At 38.5% G+C, this 19,813-nt stretch overlaps 1 protein-coding gene and 1 long non-coding RNA gene across 2 annotated transcripts; one reads left to right on the forward strand and one right to left on the reverse strand.

Annotated features, from left to right (window-relative positions):
- Positions 1-572: 572 nt before the first annotated feature.
- On the reverse strand, positions 573-19,813 carry LOC134312274 (uncharacterized). The gene is made up of 3 exons (XR_010011526.1): positions 19,733-19,813; positions 4,150-4,288; positions 573-874 (listed from the first exon to the last, which is right to left on the reverse strand). It is a non-coding gene; the product is annotated as an uncharacterized LOC134312274 (long non-coding RNA).
- Positions 4,399-18,590, forward strand: LOC134311211 (uncharacterized). The gene is made up of 17 exons (XM_062992815.1): positions 4,399-4,412; positions 4,835-4,990; positions 5,094-5,233; positions 6,343-6,471; positions 7,678-8,018; positions 8,120-8,253; positions 9,042-9,170; positions 10,738-10,985; positions 11,600-11,765; positions 11,891-12,092; positions 12,230-12,360; positions 12,459-12,589; positions 14,108-14,262; positions 14,345-14,551; positions 15,051-15,145; positions 16,389-16,513; positions 18,091-18,590. Exons 1-17 carry the CDS (start codon positions 4,399-4,401, stop codon positions 18,351-18,353), a joined length of 2,766 nt encoding a protein of 921 aa, XP_062848885.1. The 3' UTR covers positions 18,354-18,590.

A 19,813-nucleotide genomic window follows, 5' to 3' on the forward strand; every position in this document is an offset into this window, starting at 1 on the left:
AGATTCGAATTCAGGAGGAGGTTCAGCTTCACTGTCGACATGGAAAATCACTGTAGGTTCTACATGCCTGCATGTTGTTCTTTAGATCTGTAGATGTGAAACTGTGTTCCTCAATAAATGACATGTTTGGGTTGTTTCTTGGGTTTGTTCTTTTAGAGCTCAGTGTTTTGAGTTTAGGAAGGAATTTCTACTGGAAGTAAGGGACGCTTTGGAAAAGTCAGTCTCCTCACATAAGGCTTTGCTGTTGCTAGGGGAGCCAGGCTCTGGAAAGAGCACCTTTCTAGCTAAGGTGGCACAGGATTTGCCCACATGGATATCTGGGTAAGAAAACAAAGCAGTCAAGAAATGTTTTTATGATTAACCTTGTGACTTAACATTTGGACCTCTTTAATCTTAGAGATGTGACTGTGCTGGTGTGTTTTGTCGGATTGACATCAGACAGCAGAAATGTGCGTCTTGTCCTTCAGAGCCTTTGTACTCAGATAGGTGGCATCCACTGCAAAAACCTAGTCGTATCCGAGGTAGGTTATTTGTTAAATGATTTAATCATTAATTACAAATAATGAGACACTCTGTTTATATGAATCAACAACAATACAGTCCTGTAATACATTTTAAATTGTGTGTTTGATTGTATCGTATCTACAGTCCTTAGCACAGCTGTCGAGGGAGCTTCACTCGTTGTTGATGTTAGTGAATGAAGACAGACCTCTGGCTGTAGTGCTTGATGGTTTGGATGAGTTAAGTGAGGAGCATGAAGGTGACCTGTCCTGGCTCTGCACTTCTTCACCTCCACACATCTATACCATCCTGTCTGCCAGCACACACTCCAATGCCGCTCACATACTTCAGGTGCTTAATCTATCTACAGCAACTAGATAGATAGATAGATAGATAGATAGATAGATAGATAGATAGATAGATAGATAGATAGATAGATAGATAGATAGATAGATAGATAGATAGATAGATAGATAGATAGATAGATAGATACTACCAAATGCTGACCAAATATGTTCTGACGATCCACAAATCCTCCTTATTAGATACAGCTTGGTACGGAGCCCCTTAGTACGGAGCCCCTTAGGGGTCACTAAGGAAAAAAATATATATGAAGACAAAATCCGTACCCTCGGTTTAGTAAACCGTACGCACGGATTAGTAAACCGTACCCTCGGTTTAGTAAACCGTACCCTCAGTTTAGTAAACCGTACGCACGGATTAGTAAACCGTACCCTCGGTTTAGTAAACCGTACCCTCAGTTTAGTAAACCGTACCCTCAGTTTAGTAAACCGTACCCTCAGTTTAGTAAACCGTACGCACGGATTTGTAAACTGTACTCTTAGTTTAAAGTCCGTCAGCGGTCACGCTAACTGCGCTACAAGTTTTACTGTGCGCCTAAAACCCGTTTTACGGTAATACAGTTGCGAAGCATTGAAGAGGATAAAGCATCTTTTTGCAGCTTAATATACTATATATTAGATATAATAAACACACACACATATATATATAAATATATATATATATATATATATATATATATATGTGTGTGTGTGTGTGTGTTTGTTATATCTAATATATAGTATATTAAGCTGCAAAAAGATGCTTTATCCTCTTCAATGCTTCGCAACTATATATATATATATATATATATATATATATTTATATATATATATATATATATATATAGGCAACAAAAGCACATAACATGGTAAAATTATGCAAATGTATAATTTTAAAATTCCATTAAAACAAGTGGAATTGTTACAGACCAATTTGAAAGGTCTAAAATAAGCAAATCAAATTATTATCAAATCACTCCACTTTTTTCTTTAAGAGCATTAACTCTTTTATTAATGGAATACATTTCATACATCTTTACTGTAGTAATCTGGGGTGATGGGATAGCAAACTTATTAAAAAGTCAAATCAATTACAAAAAATAAACAATAAATAAATCAATAAATAACACTAGTACTCATCTTGTGATTTTGAGACTATTTTACCCTAGGAATTTAGAATAATAGGATTGCAAACCAACGTAAAGTGAAATGCAAATCAAATTATTATCAAATCACCCCATCAGACTCTTAAAGAATACTTCTACTTCTACTTACTGACTTTATGAGTCTCAGACATTTATACTGTACATTTCACTTTACGTTGGTTTGCAATCCTATTATTCTAAATTCCTAAGGTAAAATAGTCTCAAATCACAAGATGAGTACTCGTGTTATTTATGATTGTGGGGTGGCATTTGATAAGATTTTGATTTGACTTTTTAATAAGTTTGCTATCCCATCACCCCAGCTGTAAAAAGATGCTTTATTCTCTTCAATGCTTCGCAACTGTATTACCGTAAAACGGGGTGTGGGCGCACAGTAAAACTTGTAGCGCAGACAATCCGTGCGTACGGTTTACTAAACTGAGGGTACGGATTACTAATCCGTGCGTACGGTTTACTAAACTGAGGGTACGGTTTACTAAACCGAGGGTACGGTTTACTAATCCGTGCGTACGGTTTACTAAACTAAGGGGACGGTTTACTAATCCGTGCGTACGGTTTACTAAACTGAGGGTACGGTTTACTAAACTGAGGGTACGGTTTACTAATCCGTGCGTACGGTTTACTAAACTGAGGGTACGGTTTACTAAACCGAGGGTACGGATTTCGTCTTCACATATATTTTTTTCCTTAGTGACCCCTAAGGGGCTCCGTAGTTTAGTAAACCGTACGCACGGATTTGTAAACTGTACTCTTAGTTTAAAGTCCGTCAGCGGTCACGCTAACTGCGCTACAAGTTTTACTGTGCGCCTAAAACCCGTTTTACGGTAATACAGTTGCGAAGCATTGAAGACGATAAAGCATCTTTTTGCAGCTTAATATACTATATATTAGATATAATAAACACACACACATATATATATATATATGTGTGTGTGTGTTTGTTATATCTAATATATAGTATATTAAGCTGCAAAAAGATGCTTTATCCTCTTCAATGCTTCGCAACTATATATATATATATATATATATATATATATATATATTTATATATATATATATATATAGGCAACAAAAGCACATAACATGGTAAAATTATGCAAATGTATAATTTTAAAATTCCATTAAAACAAGTGGAATTGTTACAGACCAATTTGAAAGGTCTAAAATAAGCAAATCAAATTATTATCAAATCACTCCACTTTTTTCTTTAAGAGCATTAACTCTTTTATTAATGGAATACATTTCATACATCTTTACTGTAGTAATCTGGGGTGATGGGATAGCAAACTTATTAAAAAGTCAAATCAATTACAAAAAATAAACAATAAATAAATCAATAAATAACACTAGTACTCATCTTGTGATTTTGAGACTATTTTACCCTAGGAATTTAGAATAATAGGATTGCAAACCAACGTAAAGTGAAATGCAAATCAAATTATTATCAAATCACCCCATCAGACTCTTAAAGAATACTTCTACTTCTACTTACTGACTTTATGAGTCTCAGACATTTATACTGTACATTTCACTTTACGTTGGTTTGCAATCCTATTATTCTAAATTCCTAAGGTAAAATAGTCTCAAATCACAAGATGAGTACTCGTGTTATTTATGATTGTGGGGTGGCATTTGATAAGATTTTGATTTGACTTTTTAATAAGTTTGCTATCCCATCACCCCAGCTGTAAAAAGATGCTTTATTCTCTTCAATGCTTCGCAACTGTATTACCGTAAAACGGGGTGTGGGCGCACAGTAAAACTTGTAGCGCAGACAATCCGTGCGTACGGTTTACTAAACTGAGGGTACGGATTACTAATCCGTGCGTACGGTTTACTAAACTGAGGGTACGGTTTACTAAACCGAGGGTACGGTTTACTAATCCGTGCGTACGGTTTACTAAACTAAGGGGACGGTTTACTAATCCGTGCGTACGGTTTACTAAACTGAGGGTACGGATTTCGTCTTCACATATATTTTTTTCCTTAGTGACCCCTAAGGGGCTCCGTACTAAGGGGCTCCGTAGCTTGGAATTTACTTACACATGCCTTTTTTCTTTCCTGCTTGCCCTTTGACCTAAAACATTGTCTTTCTGTCTCGATCTCTTAGCAACAGGCTAATGTCTCAGTGCTTCCTCTACCTGCCTTAAGCAATGAGGAGATCGCAGCCTATCTGTCCTCCAAGCTCGCGTCTGACTCTCGACGGCTTCAGGAGGCCCAGCGGAACCTCCTCCTGCGCTCATGTCTCTCCTGCCCTTCTCCTCTCTATCTCAGCATGGCCTACAATGAGAGCAGATGTTGGACTTCCTTCTCTTCAACTGAACAGCTCTCCCCTCCTGGTAATTTGAGGAGTCTATTTCAGACTGTTCTGGCACGTCTGGAGCGTGAGCATGGAGAGAATCTGGTGCGCCGTACTGCGTCGCTGATCTCACTCTCTCGAGCTGGTGTGACTGAGGAGGAGCTCCTGGAACTATTAGGACGTGACACAAGGGTTGCTCAGGAGCTTACCCAGTTTCACAATCAGGTTCCATTCTCAACAGGAAATAGAAAAGTGCCTTATGTTATTTTAGCAAGGCTGAGGAAGGATCTTGGATGTTATGTTACAGAAGTGGAAAGTGACGGGACGTGGGTGCTGCAGTGGACGCACGCAGAATTTAGACATGTCACTGTTGAGCGTTATTTAAAAACCGAAGACTCAAAGAGGGCTATTCATGCAGATCTTGCACATTATTTTAGCCACAATGCATCTGATAGTCACATTTTTCAGCCACTTGCATGGACCAGAGGGGAGGAGGGCCGAACAAGTTATGTGTTTAATTCACGTAGGCTTCACGGACAGCCCTATCATCTTATCCAGTCAGGCCAGATTTTGCCTCTGCTTAGCCAGTGTCTTTTTAACTATGAGTTCCTGCTGCATAAAATCTGGGGTTTGTCTCTCTGCCATGTGGAAGAGGACTTGAAAGCTGCTGTAATTCCAGAAAAGTAAGATGTGTGTGTATTTTAAAGCTGATATTTTAAGTGTAGCTGAATGACTTTACGTAGGTATAAGACATATCATGTGTGTGTATGAATGTTGATGCTACAGAGAGTTGCCAGATGTTTCCGTGTTGGCCCAGGCTCTCAGTCTCTCACAGTCGGTGCTGCTAAAGGATCCATGCCAACTGGCATCTCAGTTGCTTGGCCGTCTGCTTCACATCGTTGCGCAGGACAAGCCTGTGGCTCCAGGTATTGTGAAATACAAACCCCATTTTTTAAAAAGTTGAGACAGTTGGTGAAATACAAATGAAAAAAACAAAAAAAAAGCATAGATTTCTAAACTTTTATCTACACTAAAAATGGATTAGAAATACACTGTTTGTTGCTGCATCTACAAATGTACAATGAGACTATTCTCTGTACAATGAGAGTTCATCTTGAGTGGACTGATTGAAAGTGGACAAATAACAAACATGGTGTTTCCTAATTAAACCAAATTAAACCAATGTCTGTCATGGTAGTTGACCAGGGGGGTTACTTGCACATCTGTAAAGACTTATCAATGTTTTTAGGGGCCTACCCTGCTTGTTCACTTTCTGCACGTGTTACAATGTGGTTGCTTTGTTATAAGAGAGTGCAGGTGCTAGACTGGGCTGCCTGCAGTTCAGACTTGTCTCACTATGAAAATGTGTGATGCGTCATAAAGCCCAAGGACTGAAGTGTGTCATATCAGTTAAAAATAAGTAAAAAGTTGCCCCGTCCCAACTTTTTGTAACATGTTGTAGCCATCATATTAAGAAAGATTGTGTATAAGATTGTGTATACAAAAAAGCAACACAAATGCTTACTTGGAATGCTAAACGTCTTTCTTTGTACTTTTCTTTTTTTTTTATTTTACATTTTATTTCTGCATTTTCTCCCAATTTAGTGTAGTCAATTTGTCTTTCGCTGCTGGGGGATCCCTGATTTGCAGTCGAGGTGGGTACATTGCTGCCCACGCCTCCTTCGCGTGCAGCCCCTAGCTAAACCCTTTTTCACCCATGCATTCTCGCCGTCTGCTGCATGCACTGCCAATGATGCCCGCTAGATGGCATCCAGAATCTCGATGCTTTTGTGCTAGCGGAATATCCCGCTGCGCAACCTGGGCGCCTTCTTTGTACTATTTTAATTGAATACAGGTCAGAAAGGATTTGCAAATCTGTCACATATTTGACAGATTTAGTTTTAGGGTTTAACCCGGTGTTTGGTTTTCTTTCAGTTTACTACAAATGAATTTTGTAGCTGTTAAAAACGTGTTTAAAGTTGCTGCCACCTTTCTCTGGATTCCTACAGGTTTTAATACTGGTGTGCTTCTCCAGGTGACCCTCGGCATTTCTCTTATTTGCATGATTTGGTGGCACAGTGCCAGTTCTCCTCTGTGCCAGTCCTGGTTCCCTCTTACAGCTGCCTCCTGACCCCTGGAGGACTCACACACACACTTCTCGCAGGTAGATATTAGCTCACATCAAAAAATACTTAATTTATTTTTTAAACTACAGGTATTTTACTGCTTTAAAGACTCAGTATATTTAAACACTTCTAATCATACTTACTTACTCCACACAACTGATCCTGGGTCGTGTTCCAACCAGAAACCAGGCACTACTATTATTTATTGCAGAAACATGCTTAATTCTTAACAGGCATTGGTCAGAAGAATAAATTTAAACGGGGTCCCAGGGAGCTGTATTGTTGTGCAGCACCCACACTATCTGCTGCAAATAATAATAGTAATTTAGAGCAAACCTGATTTGGTGGTACATATTCTTATCTGGCATTAAGTGACAGTTTAGCTTTTTTTTCCTGACCTTGACAAAGAGACGAGACCACTGTTCCATTGACTCAACAACTGTCATAAGTAAATAATCACTATTAGTTCTACTAACTGCAAATGGAAGAATATGTAAAGACTGACAGGCATTACTGCCCTCTTTTTTAACCGTTGATCGCTACAATTTAACATTTGAGTGGTAATGAGTGGCAGTCTATAGTTAAAATGACAAATAAAGATCACAGAGCACTAGGGTGGCAAAGCAATAAATTACACTAGCCTACTAATGCTGGGATCAAGGGTTTGAATCCTCAGCTGTGCTATCAGCGAGTCAGGTGACTACATGCAGACATGATTGGCTATGTCTTTGGATCGCCGTCCTGTCTGTGCTACTGCGTTGTGGCCAGTTGAAAACGGACACACCACAACCCTGACCAGAACATAGCATAAAAATGAAATGAAAAATAAAGATAATAGCAGTTTACATAAAATACATAAAAAAATCCTAAACAGCTTGTGTGGCTTGGTGGGTAGCACTGTTGCCTCACTGCAAAAAGATCCTAAGTTTGATTCCCAGGTGGAGCAGTCTGGGTTCTTTCTGTGAGGAGTTTGCATGTTCTCCCTGTGTCTGTGTGAGTTTCCTCCAGATGCTCTGATTTCCCCCAACAGTCCAAAGACATGCAAGTCAGGCCTATAGGAGATACAAAATTGCCCTAGGTATGAGTGTGTGTGTGTCCTGTGATGGACTGGCGACCTGTCTTAGGTGTTTCCTACTTTTCGCCCAGTGAATTAGACCCACTGCACCCTGAATAAGACAAAGCAGTGGTGAAACAGACAATGAATAAATGAATGATAGAACTGACACCACACTTTTTCACTCCAGGTCATACGAGTCCTGTAAAAGCATTGGCTCTTGGTCGGCATTATGCAGTGTCCTGTTCTATCGATGGAATGCTTAACCTCTGGAAGTTGGGTGAAACTGTAACCCTTGCCAGAACCCTACCCAGGACAGGGGAATCTTCAGACTTCTCTGCAGACACACTCTCTCTCTGTCTGGATGATGAAGTGTTAGTGTTAAGGAGGGGTCACAGCTTTCAGGTCCAAGAGGTGCATTCTGAAAAGGTGCTTTATACGGAAAACGAGTTACTGGATGTTCCTGTCATCACGTCCACATGTGATGGACGACTGCTGGTCGTCTTTTATGATGGTAGTCACACCGTCAAAGTAAGGCAGATTTAGTATGTTTTAAATAAATCACTGTGGATCTGCAGCTGCAATGTTTATTTTGTATTATTTTGTATATTATTTTTATTATTTATTGCTAGGTGTTTGACTTATCAGCATCGTGCTTGCTGGTGCACTGTGTGAACATCACTCCCGGTTGTGATCCAATTCACAAAGACAACTCCATCCTGGTGTCTCAAAACTCTGTTAAAGACCATGTTCTTTTTGCATATAGGTAAGTATTAAAAGCTGATGTCTAAATCAAAATGTAATAATTCACTGTTTATTTACATCTACAGCATTTAACAGATGCTTTTACCCCAAAGGATTGCGGTTGAAGGTTCACTTGGCATTGGTGGGGCTTGACCCAGCAATAGTCCAGTATCTTAATCACTAGGTTTATCATGGTTAATTTACTGGACTGGTAATTGGAAGGTCGCTGGTTCAAGCTCCACCACTCAATTTAGTAAGTTTGTCAGCACAACCAAAGAGTTGAACTGAAAGCTTGTTCGCTTGCGTGTATGTTTATTACATTAACATATAAATATCTAATAAATAAAAATCATTTGTATGGCTTTCTTTAATCCACTATAGATAGAATCCAGGGTTTAAAACCCCAGTGTTGCAGGTCGAGCATCAACATACAGACATTAATGGTTATAATTGTTTTTTTGGGGGGTGGGTTTTGGGGTGTCTGGGTGGTGGCTGAGGCCTTGCGATGGACTGGCATCCTTTACTGTGTATGTTACTGCATTGTGCCCAGTGATTTTATGGAAACCAGAACCATGAGAACTTTTATGAAACCGGACCACGTCCCTGACCAGGATGAAGTAATGGTTAAACATGTAAATATATTAAATAAAAAACTGTCCTTTTTAACTGTTCCAGTATATCCAGTGCTTCCACTAAGTGGCGTTAATTGCAAGTAGTAAAAGTGTCTGTTGAAAGTGATCAAAGTAAACGTCAGGGTTAGCTTTTTTTAATTGTTATTTTTGTGTTCCCTTTCTGTTCTCTCTTTTGTAGAAGTGGAAGTGAAGCTGCAGTTTTCAGCGCTGGAGCAGGATCTGTATTAGTGACACTAAAAGCACAGCATCAGGCTGCCTCCATACAGGCTGTGGAAATGAGCTCTCAGTACTATCTGCTCTTCTGCAGGTAATAGAGAACTTTAACACTTTAGAACTTAGTGATATCATGTGGCATTGTTATTGTACAATTTGGTTTGGTTGAGTTGATAACACATACTTCCCCATTTCAAGTTGTCAGTTAATCAAATTTCTGAGCTGCTAGCATGGACCGGCAACTGTAAACTCTGCTTTAGTGTAATAAACCTCTTAAATATCACCAAGTACAATGTCAAACACTAGCTGAAACACACTGCACAGTGAAAGTTTGGTCTATGACTCTTCTTTTGGTTGATTGGTAGACAATTTAGTGTTTGACAGATGTTAAAATAAAGTATCGGTCTTTATGCAAATTAGTAAAATAGCCTCGGTTTGGGCTGGGCCCCTATGTTTTACTAAAGTGAGATACCAATCAGTGGCATTTCTGGTACAGAAAGGCTGGTGGGGCACAATAAACTCTGTATGGGTAGTATCCTACTCATCAGTGAAACAACACACAAGTCTTGCTCACTAAATCCAAATAGAAACGCACCTTATTAGTGTTAACGTAAAACAACAGAAGTGAAGACATAATATGATTGACATCACCAATAACAACATTTAAACTCACACAAACAGTATGATACCTGGTATATTGACAAAGTTTTCAAACAGTATATGATCATTGTGGCCTGCAGCTGTAATAACACCCCCAAAGCAACATTTCCAAGCACCCAGTGCTTTCTATGCCTTAACGCAGGGGTTCTGAACCTTTATCTCTTCTACATCCCTTTGCATTTGAAAAAACTAAACAAAACAGGACCCCCTTGACACAGGTTATGATATTATTCTTTTGGTTGATGTAGTGGGATTGCTTTGGGTAAACTGGTGGCGTTAGCTTCCCCACCTGAGTCTGTTTCAGCAGGATCCGCAACAACAACTGAATTGGAATCATTTGTAGTCGCCGTTCCCTGACTTTTGCACTTTTTAGGTGGACAAATCAAATATGTGTCCATTCTGTATAGGACTGGTAGGAAATCACAAGAGATCTCCTGTATGGTAATAGCTTACTGATGTTCCTGTCCCTAAATAAAATGCAACAGGACCCCCCTCTAGTCTCCCTGAGCCCCCCTAGTGTAATAATGCAAAACAGACTTACCAGTGACATTCATTGCTTAAAAAGAAAAGATGCATGATCTTTCATCTGGGCAAACTTGTTTATAACTTATCTGTTGACGTCCACCAATCCATGAATGAATACATTTTCAATAGATTTTTTTCTATTAAATGATTTAACTTGAATTAAACTGTCGACTTGATTCATTATATTCCCTTGCTATTAGTAGTGGGTGACTAACAGAACTTTGATGACTGTGGGTGCTATGAAGCAATGCTGCTCTGATATCGTCAACAGTGTTTTCTAATTGTCTTGACGTAGGCCTATGTTAATCCATTTTTAACTGGCTGCTTGATGCATAAGGCCAGTGTGATCGTGCCCCACAGGTTATTATTGACATTGGCATTATATTAAATAGAAACACTGTCTACATACTTTTGGTTATTTATATGATCTCCACTATAATAATAAAAAAATGAAATATATTCTCTTTATCTTTAAGGTATCCCTATAAGAGACACGGTGATCTAATACATATCGAGCTCTTCAGCACTGCATCATTCCAGTACCTGCGCTCTATTCTGGGCTGCAGTCAGGACAACATTTCTCAGATTACCATTAATAAAGGTGGTACCCATGTGGTGGCCTTTTGCCCCTCGGTTTATAGTCTCAGCACAGAGATTGTCACCTGGAATCTGGAGACAGAAGATCATAAACACATGGCACAATTCCCAGGCCTTCTGACTGCAGGTCAGTCATGAATTTGTTTTTACATGGGTGTCAAACATATATTTAATCATTCATTGTCTGTTTTACCACTGCTTTATCCTGGTCAGGGTTGCAATGTGTCTGATTTATTGGGCAAAAGGCAGAAAACACCCCAGAAAGGTTGGCAGTACATCACAGGGCAGACACACACACACACACTTAGGGTCATTTTTAGTAGCTTCAGTTGGTTTGACTGCATGTCTTTGGACTTGTGGGAAAAAACGGGAGCACACAGACACAGGGAGAACATGCAGACTCCACACAAAGGACCCAGGCCGTGAAATCGAACCCAGACCTTTATTGCTATGAGGCGACAGCACTACGCCTGCCTGCCACCTACTTAATACACACTGTTTTTATAAAAGCTGTTAGGACAGTGGTTGCTCAGAGTTTAAGATACCAGACTAGTAATCGGAAGGTTTCTGGTTCAAGCCCCACTATTAGGTTGCTGCTGTTGGGCCCCTGAGAAAGGCTCTTAACACTCAACTGCTTGCATTGTATTCAGTAACAACTGTAAGTCACTTTGGATAAAAGTGTTTCCTAAATACAGTAAATAAAATACTGTATATATTTTTGACACTGCCTTGTATCTTTAGGTATATGTTCTGATCTACGGTTCTGTATGGGGTTCTGTATGGGAGAAAGGTATCTGCGACTTTGGAATCTGGCTTCTAGAATCAATGATCAGACTCTTACTTACAACACCCACAGGGTACCAAATGATGGCACTGAGAAAATTATACCAATGGACAAATACCCAAGGTAGGTACTAATTTATTTATGTAACATAACATTAACATAACATTAATTATTCCATATACTAAACTGGATTGTTACACTTTTATACTCATTAAGGTTATCTTATATGAGAATTTTATTATTTTTAGCTATGTAGTGTGCCACAGCATACACCCTGGTACAGTGCGGGTGTGGAACACAAGGAGAGTGAGGTCCAGAGCTCAGCCTGTACGGGTTGAACATGGTTTATTTACCAGTTCTGATGTCGCTTTGGCCCAAGATCTCAGACTCTACATACTAACGGATCGTGGCACTACCACTTTTACTGATACTCCCACACCAGTTTACCAGGTACAGCTGCCCAGTTTACCAGAATGAAATGCCTTTTTATGATGTGGTTGGGCAGCATACTATGCAGATGAAACCTGTACACTGTGTTTGGGTGGTATTACATTCTTTCAAAATGTGTTCTTTCTGGGCTAATGCAGACCTTGTTGGTGTACAATCTTCTAACAAGAAGCTATATTAAAAAGCTGTCTGGTCTGTTCATTGTACCATGCCCTCAACGGGACTATCGGCTTCTGAAGGGGGAGCTACTGCTGGGCCTGTCAGAGACTCGGTTAGAACTGTTATTTTTACTCATTCTTTGGCCTTTAAAGAAACTTCACTGTAATATGTATATTACATCAGATTGATTTACTATATGCTTAATTATAGTGATCATCTGATAATATGGGATCTGGACTCAGGTTACATTAAAGGACGTATTAAAACAAACCATGGAGAGCCTTTGTTGTCCAGCTCCAGAGCTGAAGTCAGTCTGACTCAGTGGACTGGGGTGAAAACAGGTACTGATTAATCCTCTTGTCTTCTTCTCTTTTTGGCCTACAGAGGTCGATGCCCATTATTTCCAAAAACATTTGAAAGATGGACTCGTCAGACCACATCACACGTTCATATATGTGGTTTTATTCTTTTTTTTTTTTCTTCATATTTTTTGTCTGTAATTTATGGATGGCGATTTCTTCAAATGTTCTGCATCTTAATTTATCTAGATCTAAATTTATCGACTGTATATAGTAAAATACCATAATTCCTGACAGCTGTAAGTTACTCATGCAGTTTTTTACTTCAGCCTATTTTTACTTGTAAACAATTCAGCCTTTTGCTGATCTTTTTATTATTTGTGTGTTAATATTTTACAGCATTACTGGTCTTATATTGCCCCGTAACAATTTTTTAATGTGTTACCGTCTTAGCATAGCATAGTGAATTCAACATTTACCCAAAAACAAACTGGAATGGTGACTTATTTGACCACATCACACATTTCCACTGTCTTATTGTCCATCTGAGATAAGCTCAGGCCCAGAGACTCTTCCAGCATTTCTGCATAGAATTAATGTACTGCTTTCTCTTTGTATAATAGTGTTGCAGGTCATGATGCAGTGGTAGACTGTGAAAGGTGGCAACGGTTTTTTGAAGAACTCATATTTATACAGAGGGGGCCAAAAATCTGAACACATTTTAGTAGACGTTATCTATAGACAACATTGAACTACAGTAGCAATGTGTAGTATTATGTTCAAATGTGACATATTTATCCCTTGATGTCTATATAAACTTAGTATTCCAACTAATTTTTATACAGGGTTTTTTTTTTTGTTAATGTGTGTATACATGTTTGGCTTCCTTTGCATATCACAGCTATTTTTATCACAGTTTTTAATGCAGCTGTAGGGCCACACACATATGACAGTGGTTTTCTGCCTTGCCCTACATGGACTGAGATTTCTCCGGATTGCAGGAATCTTTTCACACTGTAATGTACGGTAGTTGGTGAAAGACCTAAAAGCTCTTTTTAAACTGATTGACAATTCCCTCACAAAGTTGGCACAAAGCCATGAGCCATGACCAGTCTTTGCTTGCTAAGACTAATCCTTTGATGGATCCTCTTCAAAATTTGCTTATATTTCAGCGCTGAGATTCTGAACACCCAGGTTAGAATTTCGGCTCTGAAACCACTTGGCTGGGCGCCATCTAGTGGGCACAATTGGCAGACCGGGTCTGCTGTGTGGGAAAAGACTGGACTAAGTGGGTGGGGTTTTCAAACGCTGTACAAGGACCCTGGTTAGCGAATCCACCAAAGCACGGGCAAAAAACGTGTTGGAAGGGGCATGGAGCAGGCAAATTATAATTGGCTATGCTAAAAATCTGGAAAAAGGGAGAAAATGCATAAATAAATAGAAAAAAAAATTACTTTTTAGTTGTTTTTATTGCATCACAAAATGTCTTTTACAAGTGTATGTAAACGTTTGACTTCAGCCTCTTACTGAATTGGTGTTTGTGTGCATATGGTTCTGCAGCATTGGTCATGCCTTGGGATATACGTACAGAGAGCCATACTGCCAGGAAAAGAAGGCAGGAATGTGAGCTTCAGAGGGAGATTGAAGAGCAACAATATTTAGAGAAAGAGAAGTACAACTCCATTGACCAGTACCTCCTCAGTGGTGATGAAAAGGTATTGTTGCACATTCAAATTACACACATCTAAACTCCAATGTTCCACTGATTATTTTCATTTACATTATTCTAATCGTCAGGTGGTGGTATGTTCCTACTTCGCCCACCATCTAAATGTCTTTAGTGTAGTTTCCCAGAAGCACTTGCACACACTTGAAGATCGCTTGTCACTTCTGGGACTCCGCATTGCAGCACTCACCCACTCAGGAAGGCATCTGATCATCTCAAACTATAGTGAGGCTCAGAAATCCCCTTATCTATCTCTCTGGGATATACACAAAGGCAGGGTGAGTTTGCATAAAATAATGAGTATAAATGTATATAAGATTTTGCTTGTTTTTTGATAATGGAAATGTCAATGTTGATACAAACATATCATTGTAATATTACTAAATATGATTACTATAATTTATCAGAATGTATTTTTTGTTCTTAAGGTATCTTATGAATAACATAAGCAAACATTATTGACATTGCTAAAAAATAGACATATCTTATTTTCCACTGAGTTAGCTAGTGAAAGCTAATATTAACGTTATCTAAGGTAAGCTAAGGAAAGCTGTAGGTCTTTCAAGACAATCAATATGCTGAGGTCACATGCTACACTAGGACAGGATAGTGCTACACTTGTTCGAAAAATGTAGTTTTACTGACTATTTAACCTGTAATAATAAGTGTGAATTTATCTTTATCTAATGCTAACTTTATCTAGTGTTTCATGACCTCTTTAGCATGTGTTCGATGTTGTTGTTTTTTTTTGCATACAGAATGTATTTGATGTTTCAGGTGCAAAAAAGACTGAAAAACGAGCATGGAATTTGTTGTGTTGCTATAACAGATGATGCCAGCAGAATTGCCTTTGGCATTGTGAAGAGTAAAAAGTATGTAAAAGCTGCAGCTTGTCCTGCTTTGATTAAACTTATTATTTTTAATCTGTAATTAAGAAAAGTCACAGTGCCAAGCATGTACAGGTGGTGTTATATCACATTAGCATCAGTTGTAATATCTCTTAAATAACATATGCCAGTCAGCCAAAACATTAGGACCATCCCTCAAATATGACTGAGTTGACAAGCTCCAAACAGCAAGGCTTGCTCACGGGTGCTCATGAGGTGCAGTTAAAATGAAGAGGGTTTTTAGGTAGGGTTTTAGGTCATATTGCAGATTTTTATTTACATTTTAATACTGGTGATAAGGTGAATGTTTCACAACACAGTGCACTGAACCCTTCTTTGTATGGGGCTAAATAGTAACAGGCCAGGCAAAGAGCCAATGCTAACCTCTGGCCACTGCTGAGATTACAATAGGCAGACAGGCATAATTTACCTTTGGAAGACATGGCACCAGCAAGCACTGTAGGAGTATTCACTTCGTATTTACCCCCTTTCCAACTTCTTCCCAAGATAAAGACAAGTGCAAAAAATGCAACTTTTAAGTAATCATTTCATTTACTGAAGATTTATTCAACACCTATATTACCCAAGTGAAAAAGTAAATGCCATCTAAAACTACTGCCCTTAGCAGTAACAGTTGTAATTAAACCTTTGCAATAATGAGTCTTTTACGACTTTTAAATTCACCTTTAAATGATGATTTACAGTCTGCACCTTATGCACTTGTGTTGTCTTTATTTTAGATTAAAATTAGGGGAAAATTTGTGACAAATGTGACGAAGAATTTGGAAAGGCGTAAATACTTTTTCACAGCACTGTAGAAGAACCTACTAGTAATGTTCTGGTGCATGATACAACAGAACTTCCTCAGATGTCTTGGGCAGTTGTAGCCTAGCGGTTAAGGTACCGGACTAGTAATCAAAAGGCCACTGGTTCAAGCCCCACCACTGCCAGGTTGCTGCTGTTGGGCCATTAACCTTCAATTGCTCAGACTGTATACTGCCAAACTACTGTAAGTCACTTTGAATAAAGGCGTCTGCTAAATGCCAAAAATGTAAATGTCTTGGGGAGTCCACATCTTGGCAGGTCAAAGCTGTTTTGAAAGCACATTAGGCTCTTTGCTCTTTAGTTTATGGATTGTGTAGGCACTATGTTTATGTATATGATTCTGTTTTATTTTTAAATGTAGATTTAACCTGCAGGCTTTAATTTGTGTGGGGTTTTTTTTAAGATTAAAGGTGTGGGAACCCTTCAGAAGAAAGCACAAAACCATTCAGGGATATGGAGGCCTAAAGCTGAGCGTATCCAGTCAGCTTTACATAATTAATGGAGGTGGGAAAGCCATTCTGCTAGCAGGTAAAATCAAGAATCAAGCTGTGTTAAAGTGCCCTTTTGTTGTGATTTATATAGAAATGTATTCTTTAGCAATAGTTCTTATAGATAACAATTATTTATTATGTATGTTTTAACATGTATCTTGCTCATGTGCAAAACTGAACAATATATAATTAGCAATAATATATGTTTGCAACATGGTGGCGCAGCTGCTAGACTTGGAACTGTGCGGGAAAGTTGAGGAGTGTCCTTTCATGTTTAAGCATGACTGTGCTCTGGACACAATGTGTGGTTTATAAAGAAAAAGTTTAAACATTTTACTGGCACAGTCACAATTGTTTACAAAAAAAAATTTTTAATGTGGGAAAGCTTCCCAGAAGAGTAGAAGCTGTTACAATCACGATAGGGGTGGGGGAAGTTCCATATTACTGCCTATGGTTTTGAGGAACATTGGTTTTCAAGAACAAGCTCATCATAAGGTGTCAGCTTACTTATGTCCATATAGTGTGTACATGAGTCACAAGTAACTACTAAACTACCCTTAACACTTTTGACCAGTTTTTTATCTTTTAACCTGAAGTTTATGTGGGCAGCACATGGCACAGGGCCTGGGATCGATTCCCTGGCTGGGTGACCAGGGTCCTTTCTGTGTGGAGTTTGCATGTTCTCCTTGTGTATGTGTGGGTTTCCTCTGGGAGCTCAGATTTTCTCCCACAAAACCAAAGACATGCAGTCAGGCCAATTGGAACTACTAAACTGCCCTAAAGTGTAAGTGTGTGAGAGTGTATGTGTGTATATTTGCCTTATGATGGACTGATGACCTGTATGAGGTGTTTCCTGTCTTTCGTGAAATAAATCAGACCCATCATGACATATACCAAGATAAAGCAGTGGTAAAACAGACATTATAAAACGGATAGTTCCGGTCCTAAAATCTGATTGGCTGAGCCGCGTTCGAAGCCATTGTAAAATCCCTGATAAACGCACACCTAGGACCACCTCACATCATTCCATATTAATACGCCACTGAAAAGAAAAAGTGAATGTTATGTTCGCCCTCATGTTGCCTAGAATGCTTTTTGTAAGTGTTTTTGTAAATAAAAACATTTATAAATTGAACATTGTTGTATTTTATTATATTTTATGTTGACCGCCGTTTTATAAAAGCAATAAGCCATTTGAGACCATGCGTTACTGCTATGATTATATCACGGGGAAGACGTTTTTCAAAACAACCTTCCCTTTGATAAAATCGCAGTAACGCACGGTCTCTCGTGGCTTATTGCTTTAGTGAATGAATGATAAGGGTTAAGTACGTGCCTTAATATCTTCAATGAACATGGTCACACTAATATCAGGGTGATGCCTAAGCATTAAATAGTGTAAAGGTATTTACATAAATTGTAAAGGTGTGTTTAAACTTTAAAAAATTAGGATGAAAAAAGTAAATACGTTTGAATTGTGTGTTTTAAATGTTGTTCCATTATTCCCAACTGACCAAAAGGATTGCAAAAAGCAGTTTTAATCACAACCTTATAAACAGTGTGTAAGCAACATTAATAAAAACGTCAAACTGAGTAACTCTTGATTTTCTGCAGGTGAGGCGAGCGTGTGGGATCTGGACTCTGGGACAGTGTTGTCCGTCTTTACTCCTGATTCCAAAATTCAGTGTCTATCTGTAGTCGATGATGAAAACTGCAGTTTTCTTCTTGGTTTTAGTGACACTGCAAGCCTCATAAGCATGACCCTGAGCAAAAAGGGGGGCGCCAAAATAGCTAAAACTGCTCAGCAGGACCACCTTTTCGGAGAGTCAAGTAGCAGTGAGGAAGACGAGGATATAGAGACTAATAGAGTTGGCTAAGATCGTTGGGTGTTCGTGAAAAACATGAAATAGCCCACCCTGTGAGTTGCACTGTACAGTTTATCATGATATTAGAGGAAGTAACGGCAATGGAAAAAAACCTTAGTCTTTGTCAACAGTAGGAGACCTCAACAGGTCACAAGGTCCTGAAGTCATAATGAAACTACAGCAATCAGCAACCAAACCAATCTCTACTGAGTAATATATAATATATAATAAAATTTAGCATGGTCTATAGCCTGGATGTTGTGTTTTTGATTGATTGATGATAGAACTTAAGTAAAATGATCTTGAGTAAAAAAGAAAGATTACATTATTTAGGAAAGTGTGGTTTCTTCAAGAGAACATCTGATATGTGTGTGTTTGTGTGGTTATGACTTAGCTTTTAATGCCATGCATGTTTTGCAACTAAGCTTTCCTGTTTCTTGTCACATGAATGTCATAAAGTCGTGATCAAACTTCCTCCTGTGTGTTTCGGAAGGCTTACTAAAATACAGAGACTTCCAGGTCACATTTTCTGTCTAATCATAAGCCAAGTGGTAATACTACATCCAAAACATAATATGTTCTGCCTGAACTAATGATGTTTTTATAACAATTTATTTCTCAAGATTGCTTGCATGAACTGCACTCTTTAGTGTATCTGTTGTGTTTTGGGTTAATCTAGTATTAAATCACTGAACCTCTTTTTAAACATAGTGTTGGTATTTCTGTCAGAAAGTTAACCTTTTTTCTAATCTGCGCAGAACATACAACACTTGTGTGCACATATTACATAATAATAATACATTTTATTTATATAGCGCTTTTCAAGATACTCAAAGACGCTTTACATAAGACAAATAATCAAAACAAATACGTACATACACCATACAAATCAAATCATAGTACAAAATCAAAATAGTACATCAACATCAAGAATAATTAAGATTATTAACATACAGTCTTATGGAAAAGTTCAGACAGCCCTGATTGAACCTTATCAGTTGATATCCACTCAACTGAGAAAAAACATCAACAAAAAATCTAATTTGACCAGGGGCGTCCAAATTATTGTTTATAAAAGTTTAAGCCTCTTTGGTCACATTACATGCTGTTGTTTATAGTATATATAAGTAGTATGATAAAGCCAAAATTAAACAAGAAGGAGTTTGGAACCTGTTGTTATCTAACAAAACATAAAACAAACCTTTTTGGGATGTCTGCCAGCCAGTGGTAGATAAAGTTGGATTTTACAACAGCTAACTTATGATCAAAAGTGCGAACCAATGATGAAGATGGCTAAAAATTGTGTTCTTGTTAGTGTGTTGAAGTCAAAGTTGTCTAATAATATTTTGTGAAGAATCTTGTATAATTATGTGGCAGCTTGTGTTTTCTACCTTTGATTGGCGACCCAATTCCAGTGGACTTTCACCTTGCAGCCAGTGTTTTTCCAGGTTGCGCTGGACCCACTGCCAATC

Source organism: Trichomycterus rosablanca, chromosome 4 (assembly GCF_030014385.1).
Source record: "Trichomycterus rosablanca isolate fTriRos1 chromosome 4, fTriRos1.hap1, whole genome shotgun sequence".
In the NCBI taxonomy this organism is placed as follows: domain Eukaryota; kingdom Metazoa; phylum Chordata; class Actinopteri; order Siluriformes; family Trichomycteridae; genus Trichomycterus; species Trichomycterus rosablanca.

What these genes read in the sequence shown, in the direction of transcription:
- LOC134311211 (XM_062992815.1), top strand. An exon ending in CACACACACACTTCTCGCAG is followed by an intron (nt 6,472 to 7,677) that starts GTAGATATTAGC and finishes TTTTCACTCCAG; the next exon opens with GTCATACGAGTCCTGTAAAA. An exon ending in GGCATTGTGAAGAGTAAAAA is followed by an intron (nt 15,146 to 16,388) that starts GTATGTAAAAGC and finishes GTTTTTTTTAAG; the next exon opens with ATTAAAGGTGTGGGAACCCT.